This window comes from Agelaius phoeniceus, chromosome 20, assembly GCF_051311805.1.
Source record: "Agelaius phoeniceus isolate bAgePho1 chromosome 20, bAgePho1.hap1, whole genome shotgun sequence".
Lineage (NCBI taxonomy): Eukaryota > Metazoa > Chordata > Aves > Passeriformes > Icteridae > Agelaius > Agelaius phoeniceus.
Window position 1 is genome coordinate 7559437 of NC_135284.1, and position 13507 is coordinate 7572943.

Below are 13507 nucleotides of genomic sequence, written 5' to 3' on the forward strand. Positions count from 1 at the left end.
GCATGGCTGGCTGGATTGATTCACAGGGTAAGCACAATGACTCTGTCTCCTCTAAATCACAGCATGTCCAAGCCAGATTGTACTGAGCAGAGCCCTCCCTGAGCCTGGGTGCATAACACCTGCTCTGTAAATGGGAAAATGTCTTCTCCAGGGGATACAGCCACCATTGCAAAGCCATAGCTTCAGCTGGGGCTTGGGATTGCATCCATTTAGAAGGAGTGGGAGGGTCACATCAAGTGGAATAAAAATTCAACTTCCCTATTAAAGATTCCTCTGAAACTACAGGTACAAGCTAACACCATTTGTTTTTCCACAGTACAGTTTTACTATGCTCAGCTGAATCCTTTGCTTTGTCACCAGCCTAATATTTGGAGGCATCACCATTGGGACAGGAATCTTGGGTATTATTGCTGGGGCAGAAGCTGCAAGACGTTTAAGGAAGATAAACAACAAAGCTGATCCTCTGATCTGTGCCACAAGCATGTTCATGTCTGCCCTGTGCCTCTACATAGCTCTGATGGTGGCCCAGACAAACATCCTTTCCACTTTTGTAAGTGACAATTAGCAAAATGTCTTTTGGCATCCTAGGGAGAAGGGGAAGGGGGAGGAGGAGACGAGGGGTGGTTTTGCAGATTTTTCTGCAGTCTTCTAGACCATCAAGAGGTTTCAGTGGCTTGTGGCAAGGTATCCAGGTAAGCTGTGGGCTCTGGTGCTCCCATAGCTGAGGTCTGTCCTGTGGGAGCCCCACTGGGCAGCCCTTGGTGCAGTATAAAGGGCAGGCAGAGCACAAAAACTGGGCCTGGGGTCCTGCAGAGTGCCCACACTGAAGAAGAGAATAGTAACTATGCATTTAGCTGTGTTGAAACATGTCCCTTATGCAAAAATGTAGTTAAAGCAAGTCTCAATCTTATGTTAATTTTTAATGCTTTGTGCCTAGTTTAGTATTCTTATTTATTTTTGCTCTCTGAATACTTAAAGGTTGGTGTGGTTGGGACTGTACAATACACACTGTTCTTGCTAAGAATAATTTAGCCCTCACCTTCAAAGGCCCAGATCACCAGCCTGTCTTCAAAGCCAAGCTTTTGGCAATACAAACTGAAGTATAAATCACTTAAATTCCATTCTCAGTTAAAGGGAAAACAGAAACTTACTAGGAATGACAAAAAAATCCCTGTAAGAGGGAACTGAATGTAAACCCTATTTCAACTGTAATCTGGTAACAGCTGGGGAAAGACTCCTGTGCATTTTTTCTGTGACTCCACAGCCAAAATCACCATGATTAACATGTAAAGTAAAGTAAATTACAGTAATCAACAGTTCTCTGCAAAAGGGCACTTTTGCATGTTTTTTGCTTCTAAGAATAATGCTTGTTCAAAGAGGTTTTCCTTCTGACTCATCAGGAATGTGTATTCCTGTGGAAAAACACCTTTACACCAAGAGAAAACACAAGTGGATTGGCCTGAGTGTGTGTACACAAAGCAGAATGTGAAATGTGAAGATTATTTTGGATCCAATAGTGGAGATCTGAGTGCCCAGAAGAATTAGCCATTGTCTTTTTCTGCTTCTCAGAATCCCACAAGCTCCACTCATAGTGTGTTCCTCAGGGGATTTTTTTGTCATTAAAGGTAGAGAACAACAGTTTAATTTGCCAGTCTGTGATAGATGAGTGAATCAATATATTTGGTTGGAACTACCAAAACATACCTTTTATTAGAATCATAGAATCAGGGTTTGGGGTTGGAAGGGACTTTAAAGCTCATCCAGTTCCACGCCCCTGCCATGGCAGGGACACCTTCCCCTAGCCCAGGCTGCTCCAAGCCCTGTCTAACCTGGCCTTGAACTTGCAGGGATGGGGCAGCCCCAGCTGCTCTGGGCACCCTGTGCCAGGGCCTCACCACCCTCAGAGGGAAGAATTTCTTCCTTATATCTAATAATAATATATTAATTATAATATCTGTATCTAAAGCATTGTGAAGGAAAAGCTGCCTGGATAATAGTCTCTACTAAGTGTATCAGTACTTCAAGGAACTGTTTTCCCCAAACTGGCTTGGAGAAGAAAACAAATGAACAGGACAGACAAGAACCACAGGATGTATGGATATCCTAGTCTATTATCTATATCTATTACCTACAGGATATCTATAGGTATCCTGGGTATTCTAGCTCTAGTTCTCCATAGGAGGATGTAAGCCACCACTCCAAAAACATTGGAATTTGTCACTGTGCCTTTCCTAGGCTGGTATTTTATAAACCAGGGACAACATTGTGACCAAGATCTTACCAAACCCAGTGCTTGTTGTAACAATGTGCCATCAGTCTGATTAGCAGATAAGAATATTGTGCCAGCTGCCATGTGACTTTTGGCCTGTTTCTGAAGAGACTCTGCTTTCTAGCACTGCTCCACCTCAATGGTGTAACTTTAATCCTTTTCCTCCTTTAAGTCTCTCTTAGTCTGGGCAGGCTGCTCCAATCTGTGTCCAGGGCTGGCTGAAAGGGTTAATATTTTCTGAGGCCTCAGCTATAAGAACTGTTCAGTGCCCCACCCCTTTTCCTTATGGCTGGGTCTCCATCTGTGATGGATTAGGGATTTCCCACAGGACACCCAGGTTTTGAGACTGCCTGTTCCTTGGAGTCCATCCCATTTTGGAAGTTCTCTCTCTGAAGGAGCCCTTAGGAGTACTTGTACTGGCCCAGAGGTGTTCACTTGGCTTCATTTGCATCCCTGTGCACTTTGTAAACCTGTGCTCAATGTTTCTCTTCCATGGATCTTGCTTTTCTCTTCTTGGGTTCAGTAGTTCATAGCAGTTAATTTGGGAGGGTGGTATGTTTCCTATTTTGGCTCTTCTGCTGAGGATTTGTGACTCAAACACCTTCTTTGATTCTTTTCCCCACCTTTAAGATTAAGTTAGTGTTTGTAAGCATAGACAGAGGTGTTTAATTTAGAAGTAATGGGTATGTAGGACAACTCTTGCATAGAGAAGCACAGTGAGTGAGCCTGCCTCACCTTCACAATATGGAAGGGCAAGGCAGAGTATAGTATAGTATAGTACAGTATAGTATAGTATAGTATAGTCACTGCTTTTTTTCTGTTTTGCAGATTTTTATTGCATTTGGAGAACTGTTTTTGTCTGTAAACTGGGCTGTTGTGACAGACATACTGCTGGTAAGTGCTCATTAAACTATTTCCTTATTTCAAGGTTTTGACAATGTAATATTGTTCCTAAGCCTGCATCATCTCGGTGGCTTTCTGGGGACAGCTGAAAAAACTCCTACAGGGAATCCCCTTCCTGGTATCCTGCTTGGAATCACTGCCACAATGTACTGCTGGGCAAGGATGCCAGAGGCAGTAAGGGTGTGGTGCTGCAGTAGTCCAGGTTATTATAATCCCAGGAAGATGTCCTGATTTGGATTGAACTCATGCACATGGTACTCTCTAGTGCTGTCTGTACCCATGGTATTTTGGGCCTCTCTACAGCCCTGTGTTGTCAGATATCTGCTAGACAATGGTCTGCTCCAGAAACAAGGTCATTTTGTGCCTATAATCAGGTTTTCTATTTGTTTTCCAGAGATTTGAAAGGATGATCCAAATGAGGCAAACTTGATAATCCATGAACTATTAGCAAGTTCCCTTAGTTCAGAATCCAGTGCAGATGAATTCCAGCTCTTGCAAGTCCAATTCAGAATTGTGCTACACTGCCAGAGCATCAGGCCAGCAGTGATGCTTAAGGGGCTCTTGGGAATTCCAGGGCTGACACCACAAGCCAAGGAATAGCAGTGCATGGTTGCATTTGGATTCTGTCAGCAGTAATTTCTTTAGAAAGGAGTGATGTGAAAAGCACACATCTTGTAGCACAGTTTGTCTAGACTGTGATGAGCAGCTTCTTTTTATCATTTCAAAGGTTTTTAGAGTTAGTAATTTTACTAGAGTTTTTACTATAAATAAAAATTTGGCAACCTTTCATTTAGGTTGTAGCTCCACAGTCAGTAATAGATGTCTGTGTAAAGCCTGGGGCAGATACTGTGATTGCTGAACTACACAGAGCATGACAGTCTTATCAAGTAGTTTATATGACTTTTTTTTTTTAATAATCCATAATATGAACAAGTTGAATATGGTTTATCAGTGCAACAAGCAAAGAAATGCTCATATCTGATAGACTGCAGGAAGCTGATTTAAATACCAAAGTAAGTTATTTATATGATTGACAGTTTTTTTGTTGCTACCTGTGGGCATAAGACAAAATATTTAAATTGACACCACCCTTTTCTATGAGGAGTAGATCACCCAAGGGACCCAAACTCTACTTTGGGATCCCTGTGCTGAGAAACTGTGGATGTGATGGTAACCCAAATATTTCAAGCAGGAAGCTCCCTGTGAGACAGGGACTGTTCAGACAAGTGTGATACAGGCACAATGCTGCTGCAGGTGGCACTGAAGGTGGGAAAATTGTGTAAAGCCATCAGGACAAGTGAGAGAAGGCACAAAGTTAAGGGACAGCAGAACAGAGATCTTTGACTGTTTATTCCCAAGCAAAAGTCAGTGAGTGTTTCCCATTTTATGTAATAGTGTTTCATTCTAAGGGAGCTGAAATCCATTTGCTGCTGCAAACTTCATGGTCATAATACAATTTTCATTTAAGAGCCACAGTGAGTGCATTCATGTGTAGCACAACATGCAGTGATGCACAATAGCAGTTCACAAGGAGGACAGGAAAAAACCTTGCAGCCTGTGCCTCCAGTGGAGCACAGGTCATTGGCCCTTGCTATCACAGGAGCTGGAAATTGCTGGCACTGTGGTCTGAATTGCTCAGATATACAAATTTCTTGGTATCTCTACTGGCTAACTGAACCCAGGTAGTGGACAAGCTGAGCAGAGATGAAAGTATCCCTATTACAGAGTAAAAGGATCAGAAAGTACATTGCCAAGTGCTGAGCACTCTCTAGTGACCAAAGGGACCAGCTGTGAAGCACTGCAGGGCTCTCCTTCCACTGCTGACCTTGCCTTGGTGTGAGTCTGTTTATCTTTGTATTTCATAGCTGAGGAACCTCTCTTTACATCCTGATTGAGATGAAGGAATGGAGCTACTTACATTTCATGGGTCTTCAGCAAAGCCCTGCTGACACTGACTGTGCATTATGTTCTCTTTCACGGTGCTGCTCTCTACATGTCAGTTTTCTGCACTCTGGAATTTTAATAAAATAGTAAATAATGCAGTCAGCATTAGTCAATTGGCTGCTTGCTTAAAATCTCAGCCAGCAGCCAGGAGGGTTTTGATTCTTATTTAACTCTCACAGAATGGTCAGACAGAATTATCCTATGAGATAATTGCAGCAGTGAACAGGTGCAGAAAAACTACCACTGGTCCAGACTGATGGTTTTACTTATCTATCTTCTATTTCAGTTTATTTTGAAATAATTGGGGAATTTTTTTGCACCAGAAACAAGTATAAATACCATTGCCATTCTTTTTACATGAGTTGAGGCACCAACTTTTTTAAGTTTCTCAATTTACTTTTCTTTGAACTCCTACATCTGTATTTTAATTCTGTCCTCTGTCACCATTAAAGAGGAAGGTGACATCACTGAGTTAGGAAATGGTGATATGGTGAGGAGAGCAAGGCAGGTAGTTGCTATCAGCTCTTTCTTTCAATTCCTTCCTGAATCCAAACAGAGCTTTTGTTCAGTTCCATCAGTCCAATCTCAGCTTTCTGAGGGAATGCTGCATCACATTGCAGCCTGCAGGAAACCTGTGGGGACCATCATTGCCATATCCTGGATCCATGTAAATCTAGAAGAGAAGGAAGTTGTCTCCCAAGTGACCAACATCCCTAACTTCCATTTATTTTAGAATATTGTAGGATTACTTACCAGCAATATTGTATCAACTGGGAACAAGTGGGGAGGTGAAAAGTTTGGCAGAGCTCTGGGGTGCTGTGTTACCCTGGGAACAGACATCAAGTTTATTACCACAAATGTGCTTTGGGTTGGGTCTCTTGAATTCTAAATGCTACTAATTGTTTTATCAGAAAATGATGGAATTGAGCTGAATTTGTAGATGTCTGCTCATTCAGTGACAATCTTACTTGGGAGTTGTGTTTCATCCTGCTGAAACCCCAGGAGTTCAGTGTATTACTGCTGTTATATTGACTGAAGGGTGCCATAGATAACAGCAGTAATTTCTGCTTTGTTTCCTATATGAACTGGTAGGATCTCTGATAATGTAGCTGGATTTGCTAATGCATGCTCTTAGTTTGCCATGAAAATGAGTTTTCTTTCTTCCCATGGCACTATAACCACACAATGTAGCCAGGAATTCATTTCTGCTGTGACCTGTGGAGCTGAAGACAAGGAAGATGCTGACTGAATGATAAGGACTTCCTCCCTTTGTGGCTGCTGCATCAAGAGGCATTGCATGTAGCCACCTTTGTGCCTTCTATTCAGTGTACACAAAGATATCTGCTGAACCACTACAGTCCTCATGTGCAAGTGGAGAAGTGCTGTAGCTGCCTTGCTGGTTTATTGGGAGGCTGCTCTTGGAGTGTTCCTTGTGAAACACGTTTGCCATCTGGGAGGTTATGGAACTCTGTCTTGCAGGGTTTTGGCAGCTAATAGTGTAGGAGATGTTGGAACTGGAGGGGTTTGGGAAGGCTACCAAGGTGTCCTTGTCTTTGGAAGTGCCCTGGGAGACACAGAATTGTTCACCAGCCTGTTTGAACCACCAAGTGATCCATCTGCTTTTTTAGCTGACAGCTCTGAGGCAGAGTCTGCAGGGGAGTCTCTGAAACCTCCAGAGGCAGCACAAGGTATTAAATATTAGACCCCGAATGTTTCTGGGTGTGTCCTGCCTGGCCTCACTGCTGGACCAAAGGCTGCAGCTGTGGTGTTTTCACCTCAGAGATACCTTTGGCTGGCTGGGTGCTGCAGCTGGGTACTCAGAACAAATCCAGGCAAAATAGGAACTCAGTTTACCTTTGGTGGAAAAGATTCAAGCAGCAGTGAAGAGAAAAGGAGCAGGTTCTGTCAGAGAGTCTTTAATCCAGAGTTTTATTGCAGCATGGTAGACCTCTGAATGGGGTAACAGCTCTCAGACAGACACACGGCCACATGGTCTCGTGTCCTTTTAAGCCCCGGGGACAAGGGGAGGGGAGGGACAGGTGAGGGCCAACCAGGTGTGAGGAGGGGGAGGCTCCTGGGATACAGACACTTGGACAGGCCAATGAGCCCAGACCTGAGGAGCGTCTGCCAACCACACGATGCCCTTGCTGGAATGTTAAGATTGATGGACAGCTCTTAGGCAGGAGGGCAAAAGGGGGAGGGGGAAAGGTTGGCACACCTGAGGGAGATGGGAAGGCAAAATAGGAAATTGCAGTGCAACAACAAGGGATCTGCAAACTGCACCTGTTTGGGGCACCTGCTTCTGTCCAGGCACCTGGGCTGGATCTCCTCAGAGGAGGAGGGTGCAGGATGTCACCTCCACTCCTGCCAAGGTGTGGGGTCCTGGGCAGTCCCTGTGGCCAAGCAGGATGCCATGGCTTCTTCAGAGTCCCTGTGGGACTGTTTTATTGATTCTTTTCCTGGTGAACCCCACAGTGCCTTGAGCTCTTGAGTATAGTTTCTGTTGTGCAGAAGAACCTGAGTGATAGCACAGGCAGAGTTTGTATGAGCCCTGAAACTTTAGGAAACACCCCATCCTTCTCTTGTATTTTTCTTGTTACAGTCTTGTTCCATCTCTTGTAGTTGCAGATATGGGATATTAGGTAAAGGTAGTAAGGAAGTGGTGCAAGGCACTGGGAGAGCCAAAGTACATTTAGCTTTTCTCATGCTTGCAATGCCCATGATATATCAAGTGCATAACAATATTTGATTTGCATTTCTCAAACACAGCCTGTCATTATCCATAAAAGAAATTTGAGTCTAGGACAGATGACATGAAAACCTCAGAGAGCCAAGAGCTGACAGCCTCCAGTTTAGTACAGTCTGTCACAGCCAGGTCTGCTCCCCAAGCTCAGAGTTTCCTCTTGTCGTTTTTTTTGTCTCTGCACAAGAGAGCCTGTTCACAAGTGTGCATGCTCATCATCCAGGTAGGTTCTGAGAGAAAAAAAAAGTGGGTAGACTGCACAGCCTCAGTCTAGGCCATGGTGTGCTTTGGCCTCAGTGAGAAGGAGCTGTTGGATTGTTCCTCCATACCACAGGCAACCAGGATTTCAGAACAGCCAATCTCACATAACTCTGCTCCTACACTGGATGGATGCAGTGTTTTGGCAACATGACATCACAGTGGTTTTCTGTAACTCTGGAGAGATCTCCAAAGCATCCCTGGTCTAATATTTACTATTATTGAAGCACTCTAGGGAAATATTCCTAATGAGAAAGAAATCTTCTATCCATGCTTAGAAATACCTGCTTTGGAGGAATAGGAATGGAGCAGGTTATGCATTAGTGCACATGTGCAAAGGAAGGAGGTTGCCTGTTCTAATCCAGCTGCTCAGAGCTCTCTTGCTGGGTGCAGAAATGCTGGTTTAAGAGTGATTTGTGTATCCAGGGTTGAGGCCAAGTGCCTAAGAGGGGCACTGCCAGTGTTCTCTGGTTCTCTACTGAAACTGGTTGCAGGATGTAGTAAGCAGGACCAGAACTCTAAATTAAATGTGAGAGCAGGGTCTTTTTTAGTTTTAAACCAAATTTATCATGCATGTTAATGTTTCCTTGAAGGCAGTGATACAGCCACAGTATAGATCATACACCTTGAGTCTGTCCCTTGGTAAAACACCAATCATACTATTAATGAGTGTGTGAGACATACTCAGTGACATTTAGGTGAGTTTCAAGAAGACCCCCCCAAACTGTGGAATAGAGGATTGAGAAAACATTAAGCCTTTTGTTTCTGATATAATCAAGTCTGGTTGGAAAACAGAGGTATGAAGGTTTGAAATTGCTTCTGAAACATTCTGACTGTGAATGCTTTTTGCATAAATGTATTATTGAAAGGCTTCTTCAGGCAGAGTTGATCTTCAGTAGCACAGGCATAGAGCTCTTATTGCCCTGAAATTACTATATTTCACTTGACAAAATTGTTCTAATCTACATGATGCTTTGCCATGTTCTGGATGTGCACCACATCTTCTTCTCCAGCTTGTTATTTAAACTGTGTGCACTGAAAAACAAATCAGTGTGAGGTGTTGTTACTACAGTACCTTGTGTCTCAGGTGCTTCCCAGTTACAGGCAATACCATCAAAACATCACCAGCCACTTTCTGGTCTGCCAGGTTGGGTCCCCACCTTCAGTCTTCAAGGGGTCTGCAAGGCCTCAGCTGCCATGTTTTACAGCTCCTCCAGGTACCAGGCACCCCCTTTCCCTCAGCAGTCTAGACCAGGTCATAAGATATTTTTCTGAGAAACTGTCAGTGCTGAATCCTTATTAGCAAATCATTGTGACTGCAAGGGATACTGCCTGGAGGCTTCTGTTGGTTGCCTGGCCAAATGGATCTGTACAAGCTGCTCTGAGCTGTGTATGGACACATGTGAGCCACAGTTTAGTTACTTTATTGTTATTTTCTCCTGTGTTTTCCTTTCTTGAATGTTTTTTTTCCTCAGCAAAACATGCAGTGTACCTTTTTGCTCAGAATAACTTTTCCATACCCAACGTTGTAAACATTGTTCAAATATGAAATTTGTCTTACAAAGTTGTAAAGAGTGTTTGAATATGAAATACATCAGTGTTGCTCTGCCCATGTCTCTGGGATATTCTGGAGCACTGGGCACTGCTGAAGTTCCCTGTGTTGATGTTCCCTCTCTGTGGGCTGTGCTGTGTTTCAGTACGTGGTGGCACCGAGGCGACAATCCACAGCCATTGCCCTGCAGATTTTGGTGAGCCATTTGCTGGGAGATGCAGGCAGCCCATACCTCATTGGAGCTGTAAGTGAATTCTCTCCTTACTGAATTTTCCTTAGGGTAAAACTTCTAGAAATTGATACTCACAGAATCATAGGCACTACCCGGTCCAAAACCAGAAATTACTCAAATTGCTGGCCCTGAGTCTAGGACCAGAGACATTTTTCTAAATGTTTTTACCTGCATGAAGCACTTGGTCCTGTGACACTGCTTGTAGGTGTGAATAGTTCTATCCAGTGTGTAGAAATTTACAGGCTCATATATTTTTAGAGGCATACATTGTTGCAGAGACAGTGTCATAGGATTTAGGCACTTTCTGCTAAGTTTGTGAGTTTCATGAAAATTAATTCAGTGTGTTAAAACCCAAGACTTAGTTCAAAAGTTGAAGTTTGAAATCTTGCAATAAGTCTTGAAAATCAGAACAAAAGGGGTGCAGTGGTTGTCTTTAGATAATACTTGACCTTTGAAGCTCTGGTCTCAAATCACCTTAACCCTGAATTCCCACATTCCTTGAGACCTGATTTCTCTGCCCTTCCTACATTTACTTGATCTTAGGTGCTTCTGTGCAAACCAGCTTCATTCTGCTTTCTCTGTGCAGTTCATTAATTTTAGTTCCAGTGGACTCTGACAGTCTCATTTCCTTCCTCCATTTATTTTAAGACACAGTAGCTAACAAAGCACCCATTTTGAGTTTTCTGCTTTACTTGACATGGGAGATTGAGTCTTTGTCAGTGATTTAAAGTTTAGTTTTTATGAAAGTTTATTTAAAGAGTTCACCCCCTGTTAACAGTGTCAGGGTGAGACAGGGCCAGCAATGTTCAAGTGAGCTGTGCCTGCCCAGCTGCTGCTGGCCCAGCCACACAGGAGGTTCCCCTTGTCCTCAGCTGGGTGAAACCAGAGGCTCAACTCTATCATCTGTCTGGCAAAGAAGAGAGCCTCTCTCCCTGAGGGATTACCCCTGCTGACTTTCTTTTTTTGGCAAATGAAGAAACCACTTTGCTCCTTGGTGTTAGGGAACTCCTGCTCTCACACATATCTGACTGTACATGTGTGTACACCACAACAACCAACATCTCTGTGGAAAATGGCTGAGATGGCATGCAAAAATGGGGGTACCCCAAAAGCTGAAATGTGTCTAGTTCATTCTCCCTTTGACCAATCTATTGATTTTTCTACCTGAAAGATTAAACTGTTTGTGCCTCTTGCCCTCTGTCCTTTGCCCTCTTGGGGCAGAACTGAGGCTTTGTGCTGCATCCTGCAGAAGTCACCTTAAAGAGCAGCTCTTGAAAGAGTGAAGACCCTAAAAAAACCCTAAAACCTAAAAAAAGCTTAACCAGATGAGATTAATCTCAGAACAGAGGCATTAAACCCAGGAATAAAACTGTTCTGTGTCCAAGTGGGTTCCTGTGTATTGAGCACCCACATTGTCCCCTGGAATGTTCTGTTAGCCCACACACCAATATTTCCCATGACTGCTGATGGTTAAACACCAAATCTTCTACTTTCATGTCCATGTTTCCTAACCTGCTTCAGCCAAACTTTTAGCTTAAAATCTGGCTGAAGGATCAGGGAATTTTCTTTTTCAAAGCCTGTTTTTCTTCCCTCCGCACCTCAGAGATTTTTTTCTCTAAGCATTTTAAAATTAAATGTATTAGGTTTGTATCATGGCCATTATGCTTGCTGTAATCCCTAGGTACCCATTTAGAGTTGATCTTCCTCTTATCTTCCTAAACTGTCATAAATAATCATAGAAACCCAGTAAAGGTTGAAGAGTCTTGTATTTATGCATTTCAAGTCACACAGTATATTCTAACCTTCAAGAGCAACTGTGGGAATAAAAATGACTGCTTTCACCATTTATCTCTTTGTTTATGCTGAGAAGAGATTTCAGGTTCCTGGGTTAAGTGTTGAATCTCACTGAGTTTCTGGAAATCAGATTTTCCTTCTGTCTACAAAAATAAAATTAATGTGTATCATTTATAGCCTTTAAAACCTCATTGTCCCACCAGTGCAAAAAGCACCTGCCTGGTATTTTCTTCCTCCCACTTACTCACAATGTCACTCCATAACTCCTCAAATGCCTTTTGACTCAAAAGCAGACCCCACTCTTGTCTTAGGTTAATTTCCATCTTTTGCCTGTCTAATGAGTGTTGTTGTTTGTGCCTATATTGCTGCTTGACCTCCTGTTTCTATACCCTGGATGCCAATAAGGGAGACAGAAGTTACTGAACAGGATCAAGAAATGCCAAAGGTCACTGCCCCATGCCCAGCCTGTGCTGGCAGTCTGGAGGTGGGCTAGGAAATGGTAAAACATATTTCCTGCTCTTGTGACTGGAGGCACTGAAAGTGCAAAACAACCTGAGATTTCTTGACCCTTTGGAATCACAGAATCACAGAATAAGGATGGATAAGGATAAGCTGGAGAGCAGTGCAGTGACAAACTTTGGGAGCAGACTCTCATCCCTGTCTGCCTCTTTTATTCTTCTCAAGGCCCACAGTGTAAAGAGTCTGTTTAAAGCAGGAGAGGGTGGAGGTGCTGTTCCAGATTAATGCAGCCTTGTTCCCTCCCCAGATCTCCAATGCCATCCAGGCCAGGAACGTGCCCTCGCTGCAGTGGAGTTTCAGGAGCATGCAGTACAGCTTTGTCACCTGTGCCTTTGTGGGGGTCTTTGGAGGAGGATTTTTCCTCCTGACATCTTTCTACATCGAGGAAGATCGGAAAGAAGCACAGAGGATCTGAGGTGTCTGTGTGTCTTTGTAACTTTGAAACCTGGATGTGGTGTCACCTGTGTGACACCAGCCATGGGATTGTCTCTGTAACATTAAACCATGTTAATGTCTGCCTTATGGTAATGCCACATCCGTGTCTATAAGGACAAAATTTCAGTGAAGCCTCAGATTAAACAAACCTTTCACACAAACAGACCACAGAGCTCACAAGCAAAATGCTGTTAGTGCAAAAAGCTGCAGTACATGGAAACAGCACCCTTTACTGTAGTGCACCCCTGCAGACTTCATGGAACATGAGGTTCTTTTTCTACTCTGCTCTTTCTAGCCCTGTAGAACCAGTCCTGTCTCTCTGTAGCACTTCTCCCTCTTTCCAAAAGAAGTCACGTTCAAAGTATAGAAGATGTACAAAAAAACTTTTGGGTTGGACAGAGCCCTGTCCTCAAGCACCTGGATTCTTCCAGCCCCCTTCTGCTCAGACTTGGTTTTCCAGGCACCAGCAATGAACTGTCCCTCAAAGGAAGATGAACTCTGGGGAGAGATTTGCACAGAAGAAAAGAATGTCCTCCCTTTTTTCCTCCCTTTTTTGCTTAATGAGATACAGCTGGGGAAAAGGCCAAATCACAATTCCTCCATATGGCACAAAATCCTGCACACAGAATTTTTGGATGCTTTTGACTGCGAGTCAAAAATTGCTCATGCATTGGCATATGGCAACTCTCCTCCCCCATCCATAACCAGGCCCTTGTCCTCTGTGGGCTGGGGAGCTCCAGAGGGTGTTTTACAGAGCTGTCACCAGCATGGCTGCTGACCTCAACAAGGCAGGAGCTCTGGAGGCACAACATCTCCTGGAGATTAGGGAGGCCTGTGAGTTCTCAGCAGGATGAGATT

General features: G+C 43.6%; 1 protein-coding gene across 2 annotated transcripts in view; it reads left to right on the forward strand.

Moving 5' to 3' along the window:
• LOC129129192 (protein spinster homolog 3-like) overlaps positions 1 to 13263 on the forward strand; it is a 31945-nt gene extending 18682 nt beyond the window's left edge. For both annotated transcript variants that reach the window (XM_077188791.1, XM_054646955.2), the window contains exons 8-11: positions 361 to 550; positions 3098 to 3163; positions 9815 to 9913; positions 12462 to 13263. In XM_077188791.1, the coding sequence (XP_077044906.1) occupies positions 361 to 550; positions 3098 to 3163; positions 9815 to 9913; positions 12462 to 12629 (523 nt within the window). In that variant the 3' untranslated portion in view covers positions 12630 to 13263. The remainder of the gene's footprint in view (positions 1 to 360; positions 551 to 3097; positions 3164 to 9814; positions 9914 to 12461) is intronic.
• Positions 13264 to 13507: the final 244 nt, after the last annotated feature.